The 25,091-nt window shown below is 43.0% G+C and overlaps 1 protein-coding gene across 1 annotated transcript in view; it reads right to left on the bottom strand.

The window, feature by feature from the left end:
- Positions 1 to 25,091, bottom strand: part of ASB3 (ankyrin repeat and SOCS box containing 3) — a 404,212-nt gene that overhangs the window by 212,356 nt on the left and 166,765 nt on the right. Inside the window, exon 4 of the mRNA XM_063918655.1 lies at positions 4,579 to 4,691. Within this exon, the coding sequence (XP_063774725.1) occupies positions 4,579 to 4,691 (113 nt within the window). The remainder of the gene's footprint in view (positions 1 to 4,578; positions 4,692 to 25,091) is intronic.

Below are 25,091 nucleotides of genomic sequence, written 5' to 3'. Positions count from 1 at the left end.
ATTTTTTAATGTGTTCCCCTTTATGAGCTAAAGCGGCTCTTATATACGAAGGGGACACAAGTTTGTTACAGATCATTTGCAAGGAAATACAGGTTGAGTATCCCATATCCAAATATTCCGAAATACGGAATATTCCGAAATACTGACTTTTTTGAGTGAGAGTGAGATAGTGAAACATTTGTTTTCTGATGGCTCAATGTACACAAACTTTGTTTAATACACAAAGTTATTAATAATATTTTATTAAATGACCTTCAGGCTGTGTGTATAAGGTGTATATGTAACATAAATGTATTCTGTGCTTAGATTTAGGTCCCATCACCATGATATCTCATTATGGTATCTAATTATTCCAAAATACGGAAAAATCCGATATCCAAAATACCTCTGGTCCCAAGCATTTTGGATAAGGGATACTCAACCTGTACGTTGGAACACTACCAGATATCTGTGAATTTGATATATCTTATAAGACGATATTGTTCCTTTTTTATATATTTATAACATAGTGGGGAGAAAAACGGTGAACTGGTTTATCTGTGGAGCGCTTGTAATCTATCTCTTATCCTCTTTGAAATTGTATTCACCTGTAATGCAGTGGGGAAAGCACTAATAGATTTAGATTATAGCTGCACCATAGATTATATTGCGCAGATTATCTTTGATATCCTTTTTTACAGTTAGAAATTTATCCAACCCATTTTTAAACTCAATTACAAAGTCCGCCATTACTACCTTATCTGGCAAGGTATTCCAGATTCTTACTGCCCTTATTGTGAAGAATCCCCTCCTTCGTTGGGTATTACATTTTTTCTCTTCTAACCTCAGAGAGTGTCCGCATGTCCTTTGTTTGGGTCTCCTAATGAACAAATCACCTGACAGATCCATGTATTGTCTGTCCCGATTCGGGTAACTGGACGCCGTTTCCTGCCTGTCAGGTGTCTCCTGAGGTTGGCTCAGCGAGCCAGGGCCGGGCTATGACCATGTTGTGGGTTTCATTGCATGGGTATTGCCTGCAGCGCTGGTTCAGCAGCCTCCTTGGTGTACGGCACTTGCGGTGGTGTGGCGCTCTCAGACCCGTTGCGGCCGTCATTGCCGCGCCTGTGGTCTTCCGCTAGACGTGCGTCCTCTGTGTGCCGCGGCCGTCATCACAATCCCTGTGGCCGCTGTGCGCGTCTGGGCGCGTGGAGTTTCTGCTGCTGAGGCCTCCGCTGCCATTACCATTTGAGACATGGTTTCGGAGTGCTTCTTTCCACTTCAATCACCGTCTATGGGCACAGCCATTTTGGATTGAATTACACGATACTCTCTTCACATATCCGCAGTGCTGCCGGAGCCTGAGCATAATTGTCAGCCAATCCCTGCTATCCAGCAGCTATAAATATCCTGTCTCAGCACCCAGTAGGTTGTCAGTGCTTCCATTGTCTCTCCAGAGTTCCAGTATGCAGCTTCACTAAGGACTCTCCTGTGAATACTCCCTGCAGTATAGCCTGACTCCCTTGTGGTTACTCTCTGCGGTGCAGCTCCAGTTCTCCTGAGCTGACTCTCTGTGGTGCAACCTGCCTGCCTTGTTCCCGCGCCCAGCGGTAGCAGAGTGTATGACTCCGGCTTCCAGCAGCCACTCTCTTGCAGTCCTCTGTCTCCACTACTACCAGAACTCATTATTACAGTGGAGTATTTATCTGCGATCCCCAGCACCACTCAAAGCTTTATCTGCGATCCCCTGCATCACTCAAAGCTTTATCTGCGATCCCCAGCACCACTCAAAGCTTTATCAGCGATCCCCAGCATCACTTTACGTTTTCACCTGTGTTCCTAAGTTTCATACAGCACTCCCACTTATAGGGGGTAATTCCAAGTTGATCGCAGCAGGAATTTAGTTAGCAACTGGGCAAAACCATGTGCACTGCAGGGGAGGCAGATTTAACATGTGCAGAGAGAGTTAGATTTGGGTGGGGTGAGTTCAATCTGCAATCTAATTTGCAGTGTAAAAATAAAGCAGCCAGGATTTACCCTGCACAGAAATAAAATAACCCACCCAAATCTAACTCTCTCTGCACATGTTAAATCTGCCCCCCCTGCAGTGCACATGGTTTTGCCCAATTGCTAACTAAATTCCTGCTGCGATCAACTTGGAATTACCCCCATAGTCCGGATTACTGGTCTTAATCAGTTTTGATTCAGAGACTCACTTGTGACATTTATTGTTTGGTTGCACATTCTTTGACTTTTTATGATTTAATAAAAACCCTCAAAGGCACCTCCTGTTGTCGTGGTCACGCCTTCGGGCTTCTGGTACTACTATCTCAGCACATGTCTAGGAGTCCCCTCCTACCTCCTAAATTCACATACTCGTCAGCCCCTACAACTGAGGCTTCCCACTACAGACACCAGCCCTCAGTTGTGACATTGTCCCTTTATGTATTTACAGTATATATATTGATAATGTCTCCTCTTAGACGCTTTTTTTCAAGTGTGAACATATTTAACCTGGTAAGCCTCTCCTCGTATTCCAGCGTCTCTGAACCCTTTAGAGCTCTAAGATATCTTTTTTATAATGTGTTTATAATGTGGTGCCCAAAATTGTACACAGTATTCAAGATTTCAAGATGTGGCCGAACCGGTGATTTATATAATGATACGATTACAGTTTCATCCCTTGTCTCAATTCCCCATTTTATGCAGGCTAAAACCTTATTTGCCTTTGTTGCTGCAATCTGACATTGTAGACTGTTGTTAAATTTATTATCAATGTGCACCCCCAGATCTTTTTCTAAAACAGTATCTCCTAAAATCTCTCCATTTAATTTGTAGGATGCATGGTTATTTTTAGCTCCGAGGTGCATGACTTAACATTTATCTATATTAAGTCTCATTCTCCATTTAGATGCCCAAAGTTCCAGTTTAAATAGGCCATTCTGTAGGGACTCTGAATCCTTGTCTGAGTTAATTACCCTACATAGTTTAGTCATCTGCAAAAATTGATACCGTGCTTTCCAGGCCTCTTCCTAGGTCATTAATAAATATATTGAACAGTAGGGGCCTGAGAACTGACCCTTGCGGTATTCCACTGAATACAGTGGCAGAGTTGGAGAACATCCCATTAACAATAACTCACTGTTCCCTGTTCCATAAGAACCCTTGGGTGAAGTCCATATGGACCCGGTGATTTATTAATCTCAATTTTGTTTAGTCGCTCACGTACTACTTCCTCCCTCAAATAAGTGTTAAGCAACGGTACGTTATCATTACTTATGTTAGTCGTTTCTTCTAACATCTGTTCCTCTCGTAAAGAAAAATTGTTTCATATTTCTGCTTTTAGTTTGTCATCATTTGTCAATACTCCCGATTCTCCTTTTATTAGTCCAATATTTTCCCTTTTTAAACTTTTGCGGTTTATATACTTAAAAAACTTTTTTGGGTTAGTTTTACTCTCCTTAGTTATTTGCTTTTTGTTTTCTATTTTAGCTGCTTTGATTTCTTTTTACATTTCTTGTTACATTCCCTGTAGTAGTGGAGTGACCCCACCTTCCCATTTGATTTAAAAGCTTTGAAAGCGCATCTCTTTTTATCCATTTCTTCCTTAAGCTTCTTATTAAGCCACATTGGTTTGTATTTTGAACTTTTGTGTTTGCTGCTCATGGGAATGAATTTACCCGTATAGTTATCAAGCAACCGTTTAAAAGTATCCCACATTTCAGCTGTATTTTTACCAATGAACAAATAATCCCAGTCAATGTCCTTCAGTGCTTGTTTGAGACTGTTGAAATTTGATTTTCTGAAGGTAAAAGTCTTTGTTGAACCCTTATAGTGGTGTTTTTGATCGAATGTGACCATATTGTGATTGCTGTTACCCAATGTCTCCCCTACTTTAGTATTTGATATTATCTCCACATTACTAGTTAGTACTAGTTCCAGTATTGTACTGTTTCTAGTAGGCTCCGTGATTAGTTGAGGCAAATAATGGTCACTTAGCATATTTAAGTACTTTTTTCCCTTAAGGGCCCCACACACTTATACGACATGACGGTCCGTCATGTCATATAACATTTCCTCCAACCTCCCGGCAGCCTCCCCGTTGGCAGGATAGTATTAGATATATTGTATGCAATTGTTTTTGCATACGATGTATCTTTTACTTTCCCATCCATTACTGCGGGATCTGACATATCACGAATGCAGCACTCATGATATGTCGGATCTAGGGGGATCCGATGCACACGGGAAGGCGCATCGGATCGGATCTGGGGAAAAGCACACCGAAAATACCTGATTTCACCCAATATATTGGGCCGAATGCCCAAATTGGGCTGAAATCTGGCATTATCGGTCTAGCGTATGGGGCCCTTTAGTTGTAGCACATGATACAGTGTTCCAATTTATGTCAGGTTAGTTAAAATCCCCAATGATTATGACTTCCCCCAACCCTGCGGCTTTTTCAATTTGATGCAATAGTTGAATCTCCTCAATCAAACCACTGTCAGGTGGTTTGTAGCATGTACCTAATATTAGCTTTTTAGTTCCTGATACCTCGCATGATATTTCAACCCACAGTGTCTCCACGTAAAGGTCGCTTACCATAAGTGAGGCTTGGTGTAAGGGATTCCATCCTGAGCAAGAATGCGGCCCATTAATATTTGCTTTAAATTTCAGCAGCAGCCGGACAACATCCTCACGTCCACTCTCTACAGCTGGAGTACAGAAAAAAAAAATTGAGTTATTTAAAACAACAACAGATCTTAGTACATATAAATAGGAAAGACCTTCATTTTTAATTTATTTTGCACTTTGGTGAGATCATCACCACCAGTGGCGGTTGCAGCCCTCGGGCTGCAGGGCAGACTACACATTGCATGGGGAGGAACGGGGGGTGGTTAACAAACACAAATAAACTTACATGTAATGTATGTAATATATGTGCTGACTGCCTGATCCAGGGAATAAGCAGAACCACTGTGTTTAACTGAGCTGCCACTGCACCTGTAACACGGCACTCCGCCTATCTTTCCTCTAAAAGCTTGCATTCAGACTCCTGTGAAACTAGCCAATGGACGTCTTGGGTCGAGCTTATACAGGAAGGAGAAGTGAAGCTGAATGCTGCGCCCGAGTGCCGCAGCGGCTATGATGCACAGGTAAAGTAGCCAGCACATATATTACATACAACATCACAGGTATGTTTTTATGTGTAAGCTGGCTCCCCCTACATGTAATGTGTGGCCGGCACTGCATTCAGGGGCAGCAGCCACCACTGATCACAACTACCTTACAGCCTGATGCAGAATACTACAGTCATAGCGACTGCGTCTTTGGATGCATATATAGGAAAAGCAGCACTATGAATGGACACAAACCAAGAAATAAAATATCAATAAGTAAAATTATGTGGGCAACTTGAGCAGATAGATATAATAGGATTTTAATACCTACCGGTAAGTCCTTTCCTCTTAGTCCGTAGAGGATGCTGGGGTCACTTCAAGAACCATGGGGTATAAACGGGATCCGCAGGAGACATGGGCACTTTAAGACTTTCAAAGGGTGTGACCTGGCTCCTCCCTCTATGCCACTCCTCCAGACTCCAGTTTAAGGAAACTGTGCCCAGGGAGATGGACATTTAGAGGAAAAGGATTTATCGTTAAACCACGGTGAGCATCTTACCAGCTCACACCTCAAGCATGCCGAAGAACGTGGCATTCAATAGAACACAAGCCAACGGCATGAAGAATTTTCAGCACTATGCTGACAAAAACCGTAACACAACCTGTGTGTAACCATAGTCAGTATCTGCAGATACAGTACGCACCGGGACGGGCGCCCAGCATCCTCTACGGACTAAGAGAAAAGGATTTACCGGTAGGTATTAAAATCCTATTTTCTCATACGTCCTAGAGGATGCTCGGGTCACTTCAAGAACCATGGGGTTTATACCAAAGCTCTAGATCGGGCGGGAGAGTGCGGACGACTCTGCAGCACCGATTGACCAAACCTAAGGTCTTCATCGGCCAAGGTGTCAAACTTGTAGAACTTTGCAAATGTGTTTGACCCCGACCAAGTAGCTGCTCGGCAAGTTGCAATGCCGAGACCCCCCAGACAGCCGCCCAGGATGAGCCCACCTTTCTAGTAGAATGGGCTTTCACCGATACCGGTAACAGCAATCCAGCCGTGGAATGGAACGTGCTGAATGGTGTTCCAGATCCAGCATGCAATGATCTGCTTGAAAGCAGGACACCCAACCTTGTTGGGAGCATACAGGACAAACAGAGCCGCTGTTTTCCTAATCTGAGCCGTTCTGGCAACATAAATCTTCAAAACTCTGACTACATCCAGAGATTTTTCCTGAGCGAAGGCGTCAGAAACTTCAGGCACCACAATAGGTTGGCTGATGTGGAAAGAGGAAGCCACCTTCGGTAGAAATTGCTGACGTGTCCTCAATTCAGCTCTATCTTCCTGGAAGATCAAATAAAGGCTCTTGTGAGACAAGGCCGCTAACTCAGACACCCGAATTGCAGATGCCAAGGCCAATAGGATGACCACTTTCCAAGTGAGGAATTTCAACTCCACCTTCCGAAAGGGTGTAAACCAATGTGATTGAAGGAACTGCAACACCACATTATGATCGCAAGGTGCCCCTGGAGGCACAAATGAAGGTTGGACGCGCAACACGTCTTTCACGCAAAACTGAACTTCCGGAAGGGAAACTAATGGTTTCAGAAAGAAAATTGCCAATGCTGCTAACTGGACCATAATGGAGTCCAACTGCAGTCTTAATTTCCCCCAGCCTATAGGAAACGGAGAAAAACGCCCTAACTGAAACACTTCTGTTGAAACGTTCTTGGATTCACACCAAGACACATATTTTCTCCAAAAACGGTGGTAATGTTTAGACGTTACTCCTTTCCTGGCCTGAATAAGAGTGGGGATGACTTCCTTGGGAATACCCTTTCGGGGTAGGATTCGGCACTCAACAGTCATGCTGTCAAACGTAGCCGCGGCTAGTCTAGGTACACGCACGGTACCTACCGTAGTAGGTCCTCGCGAAGAGGAAAAAGGCCCAGGATCTTTTAATGATCAACTCCTGAAGATCTGGGCACCAAGCCCTCCTTGGCCAGTCTGGGGCAGTAAAAATTGCCCGAACCGTTGTTCTTATTATTATCCCGAGAACTTTTGGGATCAGTGGAAGTGGAAGGAATACACTAACCGGAATAGCCACTGGGTCACCAAAGCATCTACTGCTATTGCTGAGGGTCTTTTGACCTGGAACAATTTTTCTGAAGCTTCTCGTTGAGACGAGAAGTCATCCTGTCTACTGGAGGAACTCCCCAAAGACTTGTCACCTCTGCGAAGACTTCTTGGTGGAGGTCCCACTCTCCCGGATGTAGATCGTGTCTGCTGAGGAAGCATGCTTCCCAGTTGCCCACCGGAATGAAAATTGCCGACAGAGCCCTTACATATTTTTCTGCCCAGAGGAGGATCTTCGTCACCTCTGCCATTTCCGCTCTGCTTTTCGTTCCGTCTTGCTGTTACCTTATCCAACTGGATCTGCACGGGGTGATCTTGAAGAAGATGTACTGCCTGTTGAAGGCCGTTGTAAATGGCTCTCAATTCCAGCATATTCATGTGAAGGCAGGCTTCCCGACTTTAGCATTTTCCTAGGAAGCTTTTCTCTTGAGTGACAGCTCCCCAGCCTCGGAGACTTGCATCCGTGGTTACCAGGACCCAGTCCTGAATCCCGAACCTGTGTCTCTAGTAAGTGCGAGATGTGGAGCCACCACAGGAGCGAAATCCTGGCTTTTGACAACAGGATTATCTTCCGGTGCATGTGTAGGTGGGAACCGGACCCCTCGTCCAACAGGACCCACTAGAACACCTTGGCAAGGAACCTGCTAACTGAATGGCCTTGTAGGCCGCAACCATCTTTTCTAATGTATTAATGGATTGACACTCCAGCTGGTCTCGGAATTTGTATGACCAGACTCTGGATCTCCAGAGCCTTTACCACTGGAAGAAAAAACTCTCTGTAGTATCTAGTATTATTCCCACAACCGACAACCGCGTCGATGGGCCATCAGTGATTCTGGCAAGTTCAGGAGCCAACCCTGTTGTTGAAGAACTGTCAGGGAGAGTGCAACGTTTTGCACCAACTGGTTTCTTGATCTCGCAGTTATCAGGAGACTGTCCCAGTATGGGATAAATGTGACTCCGTACTAGAGAAGGAGAACCATCATTACCGCCATCACTTCGGTGAAATTGGTAACGACCATCCTGAATAGCAAACCTCAGGTAAATCTAATGCGGAGGAAAATGTAATTAGACCTCCTTTATTCTTTTTTCAGATTGGATATCACTGCCCTGAGATATTCCATCTTGGATTTGAATTTCTTTAAATAGAAATTAAGGGATGTCAGCTTTAGGATTGGTCTGACCTAGCCGTCTGGTGTTGGGAGCACGAAAAGGCTTGAATAACAGCCTACTCCCTATTGTGACAGGATACACCAGGACCATGACCTGATCCTGACACAACTCTTGTGTTGCGTCGCATACTACCTCCCCGTCCGGATGATAATCGTAATAACGAAGAATTGGTGAGGGAAAACGCCTGGAAACTCCAGTATGCACCCTTGGGACACTATTCATAAAACCCACGGGTCCAAGTCCGTTCCAGGACCGACTGAAAAGTTTTAGACGTGGCCCCACCAGTGTGGGAACCTGCAAGAGAGTCCCAGCGTCATGCGGTGGATCTGGCAGAAACAGAGGATGATTTCTGCTCCTGTGACCTTGAAGAGGCTGCTGACCTCTTCTTCACCTTCCTCTACCTGCAAAGACAGAAGGGGAAGCCGTATCTATTGGGCCGACATGACTGCATCCGACAATTATGCGTCATCATCCGTTGTGAGGGAACATAGGCCCAGAAGGTAAACTTACCAGCGACATCTGCCGAAATCACATTAACTAGGCCGTCACCACACCAGGCTTCACCTTCATCGGAAAAAGACTCTATATCTTCTCGGAGTCAGCCTCAGCATTCCATTGGTGAATCCACAACGCCCTCCTACCCAAGAGTTCTCTATCCTTTGCAGTCACACGAAAGCATGGAGCAGCGTCCTTGATATGACCCAACGTAAAGAGTATGCCATCTCTCCCCAGGGTATCTATAACGGATGATCAGGCAACCGACCATTTTTGAATACTACTACTCCCCCATGCGTATGTAATGGCAGGTCTGACGTACGCGTGGACACATAACGTAGCTTCCTACATATGATCCGCTGGCTTTGTGACAGGGCCCCGTGCAGAACAGGGGGTGACACCCACTTTCTCTATCCGTGGCGGGAAAAGAATAAACAATCGGAATCCTCTTGAGGATTTGAAATCATCTTGTCAGGGCTGACCCAGACCTTTTCAAATAGAGCGTTCAGCACATGAGAATGAAGAATGTTACTTCAGCAGTATTATAAATTTATATATATATATATATATATATATTGTCGAAGTCAAAAATATTACATAGACAACATACAAACTACACACATTTAAGTCGCTATACTTGCAAATACGCGCAGCGAGCACAGCCATATATGGTAACACACGCATTTACACGGACATGCCACAGAGATGGATTCGACACTTATTTCATACAGTACATAATTATAATAATATCAAGCGCCAGACATCATGATGATTTAAAATTATCTAATGAAGTAATGTCATGAATGTGTATTATTTGAACTAAACAAGATAGACCAGTCATGTTTACTATTAAAACAACCAGCTTAATGTGTAGATTAATTTGATACTTGTGATGAAGTTGTAGGACATTGCAGCGAATAGTTATGATTACATGTATAAAAGCTAAAATCACTTTGTTAGAACAATGAATGTTACAGTGGACAGGGAACTCAGGCCAGCCCTTTGGATGTCTTCAAGGCTGAACCTGATCAGCATATACAAAGAGAACAGTGACTCATCATGAACCAATCCCCCAGAAACTAGTTAACACATTTTGCTGGTCACACAGGAAAGTCGTTTTTGTTTTGGTCTGAGAGTGGCTGTAAGGTCTGAGACGATGATGGAGGTCTTGCATGATTTTACAGAGAGAGAGAGAGTCATATGGAGGGACAAATTTATATGAGAAAGATATGGTAATTGTATCGCTGGCATGTAACTGAAACTGTATGTAATTGTATGTTTTAACTGCTTACTGTGTGAGTGTAACCATGTAACTATAGGTATACTGTACTTTGTAATATATATTGAATCCATATCCTTTTAATAGCAAATATATACTTCAATGAGCTTTGGAACTCAGATAATGTGTGGGTGTATTGTTTTCTCTTATGGGATACAGTGTTTTGCGATGTACAGCGCACTTTTATCGTATATGGTAATAAGAGGTGCAGGCATTTACAATATATATTAGAGCGGGGATTTTAAATATTTGTGAGAAATCAATTTGGCATTCTTAGATGGGGGCTGGTCCGCGATATTACATTCTTAATGATGCACTGTACATTACAAACACGGCTGTAATTGACCGGCTCCAATGGACGCATTGAGAAGCTGATGAAAATAACATCCACGTTAATGTATTGTTGTGGTATCAGTAAGCCGCTGATATGAAATTCAAGGGACAATACATTTCTCATAATATTTAAGATGCTAAAATTTATTTTTATTGTTGCAAAACAAGGTTCAAATAAGTCATATTGTGTTTGATTCAGATTGGATTGTTTATCTGTTAAGTAGGGTTAAAAGTACATTTAAAAGTTTCTGCATAGCCTTGATATCGTTTTTATTTTTAACTCAGGCCTAAAATAACTTCTGGTGCTTGTATGATGTGTGATTTCTTTGTGACAAAGGAAGCCGCATGGTCTGTCCTCCATTTTGGACTAACCACATGGCCTGTCCACCATTTTGTGTAACCCTCATGGATGTGGAAGGGGGAGGAGCAGCGGCCATTTTGGGAAGGTCATTTTTCTAAATGGCTGATTTTCACTCATCAGAATAATCCGCTTTCCTTGGTCACATCAAACACCATTTATGAGTTACCAATGCATTTATTTAACCCATGCATAGTCGATTACAAATAGTTTCAGCTGGGCCTAGTGAGAGTTAAGAGATGAATACTTAGTGTAAGAATTACACACAGATATTTAAAAAAAAGTAAAAGTTTTTTTTCTTTCTTTTACCTCTAGGATTTAGTAACTCTGCTTGCTAGTTTAGGATAGCCATTGAAATGTTAATTAACCTGTCCCACTACCCTCTTGAACAGGCATATGAATCTCTGTTGATATGCAAATTAGAAGCACTGAATGGGTAAATGAGTCTCAGGAGACCAGTGAATGGTACATATATATAATTATTATAATTATGTGTATATTTATATCAGTGTATGTTCTGCAATATAGCTATCCAATCTGAATCATATCATTTAAATTATTGATTATTGCTAGAGTCATTATAGATCTGTGTGAAATAGGATACATTTGTTGCTATATAGGTAAATTTATAGGTAAATTTGAAATAACAGTATTTTAAGGAAGTAAGCGTAAAGACACAAATGCAGGTCTGCATAAAAGTTTATACAGAACAAGTTGTGTCTAGTGGGCAATAGTAATTATTGTTCACATTTATAGAGCTGTGTGATTTATTGCGGACGCAGGGTTTTGTACACGTGTCTCGGACAAAGTACAGGACTGCGCACGCAGCGCAAGAGACACGCACGGTCGCGTGTTTGCGCAAAGTGCGTAAGAATGCGGGCGCTGAGTACAAATTTTACAATAGTGTCATTTAGTTCAAAGGTGGGATAGTAGACATTTAATACAATAGCACATAACTATCAGATTTCAAAAGCAGGTTACTCTAAATTTAGTTTAAAAACTGTATTGCCTCTGGGGTAAAGCTGCCTATCTGAATGAATTTAAATTTTCTATACAGAAAAACAAAGTGTATTTGAGTGAGCGAACGCAGGAGTGAGCGGATACTGAACCCAAGAACTGAAGTGGTCTGAAGTGGTAACACTGGGTTAGTAGAGGCCCGGTGGCGTAGGGTTCGCTACCCTGCGTTATTAGGAACTGAAGTGATCTGAAGTGGTATCCCATACAACTAAAGTGGTCTGGAGTGGTCTAGGCTAAGTGGTCTACAGCAATCGTAGGGCATATAGATAACTAGTATCTATAGGCTGTGCTATTGCATCACATGTCCGTTTGTTCTGCACAGCACAACGTGATACCATTGTGTCATATGCGCTATGGAAGAGCATACGCAGACGTGATTGTATAGACAAAGGGGTTTTTCTTTGATGACGTCAGGAAATCTCCCTGGTGGGCTTCACTGGAAAGGGTGAAGGATAGTTATCTAATTTCTCTGTTTTTCACCCTACAAACAATTCCAGTTGAAAGATACCGAAAAGGAATTTTTCGCTACCTCTCTCAGGAAAATATTCCAAACAGAACTTCCACCGAAAGAAATTACGGTGTTGTAAGTTCTGATAGGAGCCCTAAGTTGGGTACATTGCGATCCGCTACCAACAGTGTATCGTTGTACTGGCCAGCGTGGGCGAGAGCGAGTGGAAGGCGCTCAGGGATACTTCCACCGTCTACTTATATTGAGTATTTTGGTGTTTGTGGGAATTTTTTAAAGTTATTAGAAAAGACCCACAAATATGGGAGCCAGTTGCTCAAGTAAGGGACGTTTAACCAGGGTTCAGGTTGAAGAGCCGCGGCCCAGGGGGTCAGCAAAGTTTAAAGGAAAAAGTATTATGTGTGGGAAATATGGTCCACACGCTGAAGACTTTTTGTCTGAATGGGAATGTATGACTGACAAAGATAGGGTACCATTCCCTAGGGTGGACAGTTTTGAACCAGAGGTATTGCAGAACTTAAGGATAAGAATATGTCTGATAAAATCCCAAAAACAAAGGTCCAGACATACAAATTGTTTAAACCTGTGACAGCAAGAGGGGTTGGTGAGTTTGATCCTAAGGTATTGCAGGTGGAATGTCTAACCAAAGTCATATAAGACAAGAATGGAAATATAAGAACTGTTAGAACTTGTAGCAACAATAAATAAGTAGGAAGAAAAGAAAAGAGAATGCAAGTACACCGCCATATGTAGATGTGGAAGCAGTTACGGCCAGCATACAAACTATAGAAAATAATAAAAATATGACTAACCTATATATGTACTAATGAATGTTGAAGTTTTATTTAGGAGGAGAAGGTGACCTGATCGTTTTCAGCCATTTCTCATGCACCCAGAGGAGTATCCAACTGGCAAAAGAAGAGCAGTAGCCTGTGGGGGAAGTGGCTGAGACCAGTGGAACAGGTAAGTATGGTATCATTCGTGTACATATATAGTAAAACCCAAAAATAAAACAAAAAAATCAAGAAAGTAACGTCAGAAATGGAGAAAAACCTGTCCGCACATTAGTATTTGCCAGTAGGAAAGCGGACAGAGACAAGGTAACCCCAGGGTATTTCTTTCAGTTACCATATAAGAAGTATTCATTCCTAGTAATGCCCCTAGTAAAGATGAGCTTGGAAATGTTTGTTGGACCACGTACAGTCCCTTAATACGGGATGAGAAGGATTGAATGAAATACTTTGCATGATCTAGAAGCTTGTTAAATTTTTTTATTGTTTTTGTCTTTTGCAGAAATAGAAAACTCTCCATCTGGATAAGACCACTGGTAAACACTAATTCGGCAAATGGGAGGTGGCTGTCTCTGTGTAAATGGACGGGCTCAATAAGGCATTGAGTGTCAGGGTACAGACTTCTTTGCAAAATTGGAAAGGTCACAGTAGATAATTTTAGATAGTCTGCTATTAAACATCACAAGAATAGTGTTAGGCGCAGAGAACAACAGGTGGAGAGGTTGAGGACGGTAAGTATACTGGCACATACAGGAAAGACCCATCAGTCCAAACCCTAGATCCCTAATGGTCAATAATATGTTACACTTGTAGGAAGGAAGGGCATTTTGCCAGAGATTGTAGGAGTAGTAGGACACATAGTCAATATAGATCCCCTAGACAGAAAACACAAGCCACATTATTAAACACATAGACGGGACCAAGGGACATATAGTAAGGAATCATAAGCCATATAGAAAACACAGATTCGGTTAATGGGAAGAACAGAATAAATGCAACTTACTAATGTTACATTTCACTGTGCTAGATGCATGTCCATCACAGGTAGAGGAAATTAACTCACAGATACCGGGTTCCCTATGAACTTAGGATGGACAGGACACTGGATTGATGGCTGGGATAGTCCCAGTAGAGATAAGACACACAGAATTTTTTTTTAAGGGGAGTAGACCAAGTAGAGAATCACTTCCCCATAGTGCCCAATCCAGTTGTCAAATTTTTATAAAATCTTCTCCACCTCTACAAACTCATCTGTCACCAACCTCTATTCTGTTTCTCTACAGTTTCCTCTTCATCTTTTGCGTTCACACGGGGTGGTACAATACATGGACCCAAGTACAGTTCAAACTCCACATGCCTAGGTCCTTCAGAGTTCTGCCCAAACCCAGTATATCTCAACAGCACGATGACACCAGTATTACTGCAGTGTGCCTTGTCATGCACAAAGGGTGGAGAATGGGAATACTGGTGAAGGGAAATTTTGTATAGACACTGATATGCCTGTTGGTGAATGGCAAACCTGGCATTTTCTTTTTCATTTTCTTCTTCTTTCTCTCCTCTAGAGATATTTCTTTTTTCTTTTTTTTTTTGAGTTATGCTCATGGGGGGTAATTCCAAGTTGATCGCAGCAGGACATTTTTTAGCAACTGGGCAAAACCATGTGCACTGCAGTTGGAGGCAGATATAACATTTGCAGAGAGAGTTAGATTTGGGTGTGGTGTGTTCAATCTGCAATCTAATTTGCAGTGTAAAAATAAAGCAGCCAGTATTTACCCTGAACAGAAACAAAATAACCCACCCAAATCTAACTCTCTCTGCACATGTTATATCTGCCTCCCCTGCAGTGCACATGGTTTTGCCCAACTGCTGAAAAATTTCCTGCTGCGATCAACTTGGAATTACCCCCATGGTACTCTACATTGCAAACACATGATAGTTAAATTAAGATACAAAAATTTGTGTTCCCTGCAGGAAGAGGCAGTCTGGAGGACAAAGGGGTATGGCCAGGAGTCCTCAGGACTGTGGGCAGGTGGACACGGTAAGCCAGTAGCCCCCAGAGCATACCTTCCAAGTCTAGCTGAGGTGGCACACGATCTGACTCATCTAGGCAAAGAGGGTAGGTGCAGGCTGATGAGAGCCTACTGGTGTGCGCCAGGATTCTATTCTCATGCAGGTAAAGAGAGCAATAACCTGTCTTACTTGCTTGAGGAAGAATATTGGTAAAGCAATACCAACAGAGCCATCCCATATCCCTCCTGCAGACGGATCTTTTCAGGAAATACAAATCGACTTCGTACAGTTAACACCCTTTAGGAATTATTGTTATGTATTGGTGTGCACTGATGTTTTCTCAAACTGGGTAGAGGCATTTCCTGCCGCCACGGATGCTGCTGTATTTACCGCAAAGAAAAATGTTGCAGAAATTTGTGTGTAGATAATGGTACCCCTAGAAGTAGGAGCAAAGCTTGAAATTGTACTATTGTGATCATAGATACTGCCACTAGTATTATGTAGCTTCGGAACCACTCCCAGATCTTCACTCGACGAATCACCCTCTTCGAAATTTGTTTTGGTTTTGGTATTTGTGGTTTTTTTTGGGTTGTTTTTGGAAGACAACCTCATGTCATGATTGATCCGCACAATGATCAGAAATACACCAATGAGGTGACAGTACAGTACCTTGTTGAGATGAGCCAGCATTTGAGAACTTGACAAAAGAACTTGAAACTGTTGATTGCTGGTATGCCAAATGCTAATTGTCTTGATTGTGAACCAAGAGACTGTGTGATTGCTCTTACGCTCAGGTTGCCTAATAGACAGGTGGGAATGACCATACCAAGATTTGTTGACAGCACTAAAGGTCGCCGAAAGAGAGACTTGGGTCCACTCGTCCCACTGCAAGAAGGTCGCTGACCCGGAGAGAACTCGTAACAAAGTAGTTTATTGCTCACATTCATCGAGTCTGTGTGTTCCAAGTGAACTGTGTGTTCAAAGAGCAAGGTGGAGAGCAAAGTGAACTGTGTGTTCCAAGTGAACTGTGTATTCAAAGAGCAAGGCAAAGAGATCGCAAAAGTATCACCAGAGACTCTGTTCCGTGAAGACTGAGAGGCGGCACTGTTGAACACTACCTGAGCGTACTAAAGGACTGCAGAAAGACCAGTCATTGTAATTGATTTGTTATGAACAAGAGTTGTTTTGTTCTATTTCTCTTTTCTCTCTTTCCCGCTGACAAACATTATCTTTCAGGATATTCTATTTTTGCAAGGTTTTTTTTTTTATTAGGAGTCGAGTGTGGGACTGGAACTGGTTCTGTAGGAAGGAGTGATATCCTTATAGGATCCCAGGATTAGCCGATCAGTTTGTTAAAATCAGAGAAAGGTCAAAGTTCTAGTAGTTATGGAGTTCAGAGGTAATCAGAAACAGTCAGACAATGGCTATTCACACATTGCAGATAAAGAGCTCATTAATATATGTGGAAGAAAGGTTTATGAGTGGCTCTCCCCGAACTCCGAAGGTTTATGTTATTTAGGAAGGACACTACTTATAACCCTTGTTCAATGATTAAACAGACCTAGCATACGTTCCAGAAATGGAAACAATGTTCAGAAAATGATAGGAATATGTAGATCATGAAAATTTTATATGTCACTGTCACGATTTGTTTGTGTCTTCTTCATCTACCCAACAGAACCTCAATCGAATCCAAACATCAGTGTACAAAGACGTAGGTACATGTATGAGTGAAATGATCGTCGCAAATCAGACATTATAGGCCAAAGCACTGTCCCAGCATACTCTATAGGTTGAATGTTGTCCCACACCCAACCAGTGGTCCCGTGACCGTCGAGTGCATAAAGAGGATGTCTCGTCCTCCTCCCTGTCTTCCCCAAATATAGTCAAGTGTCTGATTTGTGAAATGCACACATACTTGTGTCTAGGTCACCTATTATGGTATGAAATATTTTTTTCTTATGTTAATAATTGATGGCAGTTATTGTTTACTGCCAAAGGGTGGACTGTCGAAGTCAAAAATATTACATAAAGAGAACATGCAAACTACACACATTTAAGTCGCTATACTTGCAAATACGCGCAGCGAGCACAGCCATATATGGTAACACACGCATTTACACGGACATGCCACAGAGATGGATTCAACACTTATTTCATACAGTACATAATTATAATATCAAGCGCCAAACATCATGATGATTTAAAATTATCTAATGAAGTAATGTCGTGAATGTGTATTATTTGAACTAAACAAGATAGACCAGTCATGTTTACTATTAAAACAACCAGCTTAATGTGTAGATTAATTTGATACTTGTTATGAAGTTGTAGGACATTGCAGCGAAGTTATGATTACATGTATAAAAGCTAAAATCACTTTGTTAGAACAATGAATGTTACAGTGGACAGGGAACTCAGGCCAGCCCTTTGGATGTCTTCAAGGCTGAACCTGATCAGCATATACAAAGAGAATAGTGACTCATCATGAACCCCTCCCCCAGAAACTAGTTAACACATTTTGCTGGTCACACAGGAAAGTAGTTTTTGTTTTGGTCGGAGAGTGGCTGTAAGGTCTGAGACGATGATGGAGGTCTTGCATGATTTTACAGAGAGAGAGAGAGTCATATGGAGGGACAAATTTATATGAGAAAGATATGGTAATTGTATCGCTGGCATGTAACTGAAACTGTATGTAATTGTATGTAATTGTATGTTTTAACTGATTAGTGTGTGAGTGTAACCATGTAACTATAGGTATACTGTACTTTGTAATATATATTGAATCCATATCCTTTTAATAGCAAATATATACTTCAATGAGCTTTGGAACTCAGATAATGTGTGGGTGTATTGTTTTCTCTTATGGGATACAGTGTTCTGCGATGTACAGCGCACTTTTATAGTATATGGTAATAAGAGGTGCAGGCATTTACAATATATATTAGAGCGGGCATTTTAAATATTTGTGAGAAATCAATTTGGCATTCTTAATATATATATATATATATATATATAAAAATACATATACATACATACAAATATACATGTATATATGCACACATAGACCCCTTTGTTCGGAACAGCAGGGTCCACACTGACGTTAATACGTCCTTATTATGCACTAATCATGTACTAAATGCTCTTTTTTTCGGATCTCATCAGGAAACATTATGGTCGACACAGGAATTAGCATCTGTGTCGGTATAAGGGAGTAGTAACTGGGCAAAGTAACCTGTTTGCGACCCCGAGGGGTCTGAGGGAAATATAGCTATGAACAAGACATCCATAGATACTTCTGTGTCTATTACACCGATTCATTTATTAACATGCAATTTTTTTACCCAGTCATATATTGGTGGTGCCGACAGGGCCACCCACCCGTGTCTGTGTCCCTAATATAGTTTTCACTCTGGAAAAACATTCATCCACCTAAATGTTGACACTCATGTACCAAGTACCATCAGCAGTCGACGGTGCCGACAGGGTCACTCCCACAGCCGTTTGTGGGAAGCACTCCTCCTCATACATGCTGACAAACGTGTACCAAACATGTCAGAGAGACACAGATAGTTTACCAGCTCATAACCCAGCGCTTAATCAACAGTTCTGAACACTATAGAGTGTCCCCAAAGCTGCAGCGCTTTTATATTCAACATAAAATACACCATTTTTACTGTGCCCCCCCCCCCCCCCCGTTTTGCACCCTGATACTTCAGCAGTGAGGAAGGACCAGCGTCTCTGAGAGAAAATGGCGCTGTGAGCTGTGAAGGCTAAGCCACGCCCCCGTAATTGCGCGCTTCAGCCCCACTATTTTTGCTAAAATCTTTATACTAGCTGGGGTTAGGACAGTGCCCCAGCACCTATGTCCCCTGTTGCCAGTCTTATATGAGGTATATATGCTGCCCAGGGTGCCCCCCCACGCCCTGCACCCTGTAGTGCCACTGTGTGTGGGAGCATGGCGCGCAGCTTGCGATCACTGTGCGGTACCTCAAAGCCATCACTGAAGTCTTCTGATCTTCTTCTACTCACCTGTCTTCTGACTTCTGGCTCTGCAAGGGGGGTGACGGCGGGCTCTGGGAATGAACCCCTAGGTGTACCCAGTGTTCCAAACCCTCAGGAGCTAATGGTGTCCTGTAGCCAAAGAAGCAGAGCCTTTAAACTCACAGAAGTAGGTCTGACTTCTCTCCCCTAAGTCCCACGAAGCAGAGAGACTGTTGCCAGCAGTTCTCCCTGAACATAAAAAACCTAACATAAAGTCTTTTCAGAGCTCCTCAGTAGAGCTCCTCAGTGTGCATCCAGTCTGCCTGTGCACAGATTCTAAACTGGAGTCTGGAGGAGGGGCATAGAGGGAGGAGCCAGGTCACACCCTTTGAAAGTCTTAAAGTGCCCATGTCTCCTGCTGATCCCGTCTATACCCCATGGTTCTTGAAGTGACCCCAGCATCCTCTAGGACGTATGAGAAATAGATAGATAGATAGATAGATAGATAGATAGATGAAAAGATAAAGTCTTATATATATATATATATATATATATATCTATAGATAGTGTCAAAGTCAAAAATATTACAAACACACAACATCCAAACTCCAGACAGAATGGCCTCTGTTCATGTGCGTTACCGGCGTGCATGCGCATACATGCAGCGTGCACAGGTTCACGCACCTTGCGTATTAACGCACAGCGAGAGTATATACGATAGCATACGCATTCACACAGAGAAGCCACAAAGACATATTCAACACATATTCATACAACACATAGATTACACATAGACAAAACATGTTTAGCACCAGACTTGTATTATAATCATATTTATATGATAGAGTGTAAAACCAGATATATATTTATTTATTGGGATGGAACGAGTTAATTATATCATGCTTAGTGTCAAAATGATCAGGAGAATGCGTGGATTAATATGATAGCTATGGGTAAATTGTAGCACATTGCGACAATTAGTTATGACCAAACTTATGAATATAAAGTCACATTCTATGAGAACAAAGGACATTCCTGAGAAAGCATGTGTGCAGAGAACCAGTGGTTAACCCCAATAACTGCATCTTGAAACTGGACATTACTTGCATATGAACTGACCAATAACACACAATGAATGAGAAACCTTCCTCTCCTGGGCCAATGGAAGGAGACCGAAACCAACAACCTGTTAACTCCCACTGTTTGATATATGCAGTTTCTAAGGGATAGTTAAGTTAGTTGCTGTTGCTTACTGATAGGGAGACATGGAGGAAATGTTCTATGGGAAAGGGTGATGTATGCTGGCTGTAACTGATTCTTATGCAACTGTAACACTGTAACCTTAGCTTATATTTATATATGTTATACTGAATGATATACTGTACATATGTTATTTTGTATGTATAACTTTTAATATCAAATACATATATATCTCTGAGCGTTAGACCTCAGTATACCATGTGTGTGAGTACTTGCTTTCTCTTAAGGGACATAGTGCTGCGACGTTCAGCGAACTATTATCGTATATGGTAATAAGATACACCTTGCGTCTGCAGTATATATTAACACTGGGATTTAAATGTTTATTTAAAATAATATGGAAATTCACAGTAGATAGATATAGATATAGAAATATATATATATATATATATATATATATATATATAAACAAAATGTATAGTATACATAGAATGTGCTGATTCCAGACTTAGGCATTGATTGCATTTGCAACTCTAGCAGCTTTGCATATGCAATCACTAAAAAATAAGATTTTACTTACCGGTAAATCTATTTCTCGTAGTCCGTAGTGGATGCTGGGGACTCCGTAAGGACCATGGGGAATAGACGGGCTCCGCAGGAGACATGGGCACTTTAAGAAAGAATTTAGATTCTGGTGTGCCCTCTGGCTCCTCCCTCTATGTCCCTCCTACAGACCTCAGTTAGAGAAACTGTGCCCGGAAGAGCTGACAGTACAAGGAAAGGATTTTGGAAATCCAGGGCAAGATTCATACCAGCCACACCAATCACACCGTATAACTTGTGATAAACTTACCCAGTCAACAGTATGAACAACAACAGAGCATCAGTTCAACCCTGATGCAACAATAACATAGCCCTTATTGAAGCAATAACTATATACAAGTATTGCAGAAGAAGTCCGCACTTGGGACGGGCGCCCAGCATCCACTACGGACTACGAGAAATAGATTTACCGGTAAGTAAAATCTTATTTTATCTAACGTCCTAGTGGATGCTGGGGACTCCGTAAGGACCATGGGGATTATACCAAAGCTCCCAAACGGGCGGGAGAGTGCGGATGACTCTGCAGCACCGAATGAGCAAACACAAGGTCCTCCTCAGCCAGGGTATCAAACTTGTAGAACTTTGCAAAAGTGTTTGAACCTGACCAAGCAGCCGCTCGGCACAGCTGTAATGCCGAGACCCCTCGGGCAGCCGCCCAAGAAGAGCCCACCTTCCTAGTGGAATGGGCCTTAACTGATTTTGGCAGCTGCAATCCAGCCGCAGAATGAGCCTGCTGAATCGTGTTACAGATCCAGCGAGCAATAGTTTGCTTTGAAGCAGGCGCACCAAGCTTGCTGGAGCATACAGGAAAAACAAAGAGTCTGTTTTCCTGACTCTAGCCGTTCTGGCTACATAAACCTTCAAAGCCCTGACCACATCAAGCAACTCGAAATCCTCCAAGTCAGTAGTAGCCACAGGTACCACAATAGGTTGGTTTATATGAAAAGATGAAACCACTTTTGGCAGGAATTGTGGACGGGTCCGCAACTCTGCTCTATCCGCATGGAAAACCAGATAGGGGCTTTTATGTGACAAAGCCGCTAATTCTGACACACGCCTAGCCGAAGCCAATGCTAGTAGCATGACCACCTTCCACGTGAGATATTTCAATTCCACCGTTTTAAATGGGTCAAACCAGTGGGATTTCAGGAAACTCAACACCACGTTAAGATCCCAAGGCACAAAAGGGTGCTGAATATGCAGCACTCCCTTCACAAACGTCTGAACTTCAGGTAGAGAAGCCTGTTCTTTTTGAAAGAAAATGGATAGGGCCGAAATCTGGACCTTAATGGAACCCAATTTTAGGCCCAAAGTCACTCCTGACTGTAGGAAGTGAAGGAAACGGCCCAGCTGGAATTCCTCCGTAGGGGCATTCCTGGCCTCACACCAAGCAACATATTTTCGCCATATACGGTGATAATGTTGAGCTGTCACATCCTTCCTAGCCTTTATCAGCGTAGGAATGACCTCATCTGGGATGCCTTTTTCCGCTAGGATCCGGCGTTCAACCGCCATGCCGTCAAACGCAGCCGCGGTAAGTCTTGGAACAGACAGGGCCCTTGTTGCAACAAGTCCTGTCTTAGAGGAAGAGGCCACGGGTCCTCTGTGAGCATTTCTTGCAGATCTGGATACCAAGTCCTTCTTGGCCAATCCGGAACAATGAGTATTGTTCTCACTCCTCTTTTTCTTATGATTCTCAACACCTTGGGTATGAGAGGAAGAGTAGGAAATACATAGACCGATTGGAACACCCACGGTGTCACCAGGGCGTCTACAGCTATCGCCTGAGGGTCTCTTGACCTGGCGCAATACCTCTGTAGTTTCTTGTTGACGCGGGATGCCATCATGTCCACCTGTGGCAGTTCCCACCTACTTGCAACCTGTGCGAAGACTTCTTGATGAAGTCCCCACTCCCCCGGGTGGAGGTCGTGCCTGCTGAGGAAGTCTGCTTCCCAGTTGTCTACCCCCGGGATGAACACTGCTGACAGTGCGCTTACATGATTCTCCGCCCAGCGAAGAATTCTGGTGGCTTCCGCCATTGCCACCCTGCTCCATGTGCCGCCTTGTCGGTTTACATGAGCCACAGCGGTGATGTTGTCTGACTGAATCCGAACTGGTTGACCGCGAAGCAGGGTCTCTGCTTGACGTAGGGCGTTGTAAATGGCCCTTAGTACCAGGATGTTGATGTGAAGGCAAGTCTCCTGACTTGACCACAGACCTTGGAAATTTCTTCCCTGTGTGACTGCTCCCCACCCTCGGAGGCTTGCATCCGTGGTCACCAGGACCCAGTCCTGAATGCCGAATCTGCGGCCCTCGAGAAAGTGAGCACTCTGCAGCCACCACAGGAGAGACACCCTGGCCCTGGGGGATAGGGTGATTAACCGATGCATCTGAAGATGTGATCCGGACCATTTGTCCAGTAAGTCCCATTGAAAGGTCCTCGCATGGAACCTGCCGAAGGGGATGGCCTCGTATGATACCACCATCTTTCCCAGGACTCGAGTGCAGTGATGCACTGACACCTGTTTTGGTTTTAATAGGTCCCTGACCAGTGTCATGAGTTCCTGAACCTTCTCTATCGGGAGATAAACCCTTTTCTGGTCTGTGTCCAGAATCTTGCCCAGGAAAGGCAGACGAGTAGTAGGAACCAACTGCGACTTTGGAATATTCAGAATCCAGCCGTGTTGCCGTGACACTTCCAGAGTATACTATAAAATACACAAATCAATCCTATGCCTGTTAAGGCGACATATATAGAAATCTAAAATATTCACATAATGGGAGCCTTGACTGTGGTGCCAGCCATTGTCCCCAAGTGGGACCACCGGGGCTCCATATCCAATGCAGCCCATTGGGAGGCTAATACCCCGGGGTAAACTATCTCCATACCCATCACCACAGCTATAATTCAAGATGTGAGACCATATTTATATACAGATATAGGCAAGAATACAGAACTACCGTGAGAGGGCGTTATCACTGTACACCCGACAAGCTGGCGATTAATTTTAGCTGCTGATGTGTCCTTTAGATGTAGAAATCTGATCACACTACGCACCTTAAATTGTGACCATGTTTCTGCCAGTCCCGTCATCTTACACCTGATGTTGGGACACTATGATTGATATGACGTACAGTCTAATGGCCGTGAGGGGAAGCAGTGGTCTACCGGCTATTGCCTGGCGGGAAATTAGAATGAAATAGAGAACAATACACACGTGAGAGCACTGGCGTATTTAGAATGGGTGCAGTGTGTGTGGCGTACACAAGCCCCCGAGGGTCATGGGGGGCCCACACCGCACACCCATTTATAGAAATACTTACCCTACGGAGTCCCGCAACGCAGCAGTGCTTCCTAAATCACTGGGAAAATGGCACAGAATTTACTCCTACAGTGCGATGAGAACAGGCTAATCGGGTCCGGAGCTGACGTCGCACACCCTCCCTGAAAACACTTGGAAACGCCTTGCGTTTTCCCTGACACTCCCAGAAAACGGTCAGTTACCACCCACAAACGGCCTCTTCCTGTCAATAAGCATGCCAATGGCTGTGCGATTGAAATTTTTGCACCAGCCTGTCGCTGTTCGGCGATATCTGGCAATGCACGTGCGCACTGCGGTGCATACGCAGTCTATTGATAATCGTCCGCTGTGTTGCAAAAATGCACAGCAGCGATCAGGTCTGAATCGGGCCCTGTGTCAGTTCCATCATGTTATTTACTGCAGATTTCCAATACAACCTGATGAAAGTGGAACGTTAGAAAGAACCAGAAACAAAGCCTCTATTGAAGAGTACAAACAGGGATGTACAAAATAATTGTTTACATAACTATTAACTATTGGATTTGTATTTATTTTTCTCATTTACTTTGCAATCCCCTTTTAATATTTAAAATATTTTTGGCTTTAGTAATCACCTAAATCAAAATACATAAGTTGTGCATGTTACTGGCTGAGATGCGTTACTTTTCCTGTTCTGGTTACTTCGTTTCGGGAAGCAATAAATGAGTGCCTTCAGGTAATGTCAGTAACACGACGAGCATTATAAGGTAGCACCTAGTAATTTGCTGGAAATAATGAATTTAGTAAAATGACTGCAAAGCTGCTTTATGCAAACTGTTAATTAGTCGTGTCATAACTGGAGCTC

The sequence above is a fragment of the Pseudophryne corroboree genome, chromosome 4 (assembly GCF_028390025.1).
Source record: "Pseudophryne corroboree isolate aPseCor3 chromosome 4, aPseCor3.hap2, whole genome shotgun sequence".
In the NCBI taxonomy this organism is placed as follows: domain Eukaryota; kingdom Metazoa; phylum Chordata; class Amphibia; order Anura; family Myobatrachidae; genus Pseudophryne; species Pseudophryne corroboree.
This window is presented reverse-complemented; position numbering and strand designations above follow the sequence as displayed.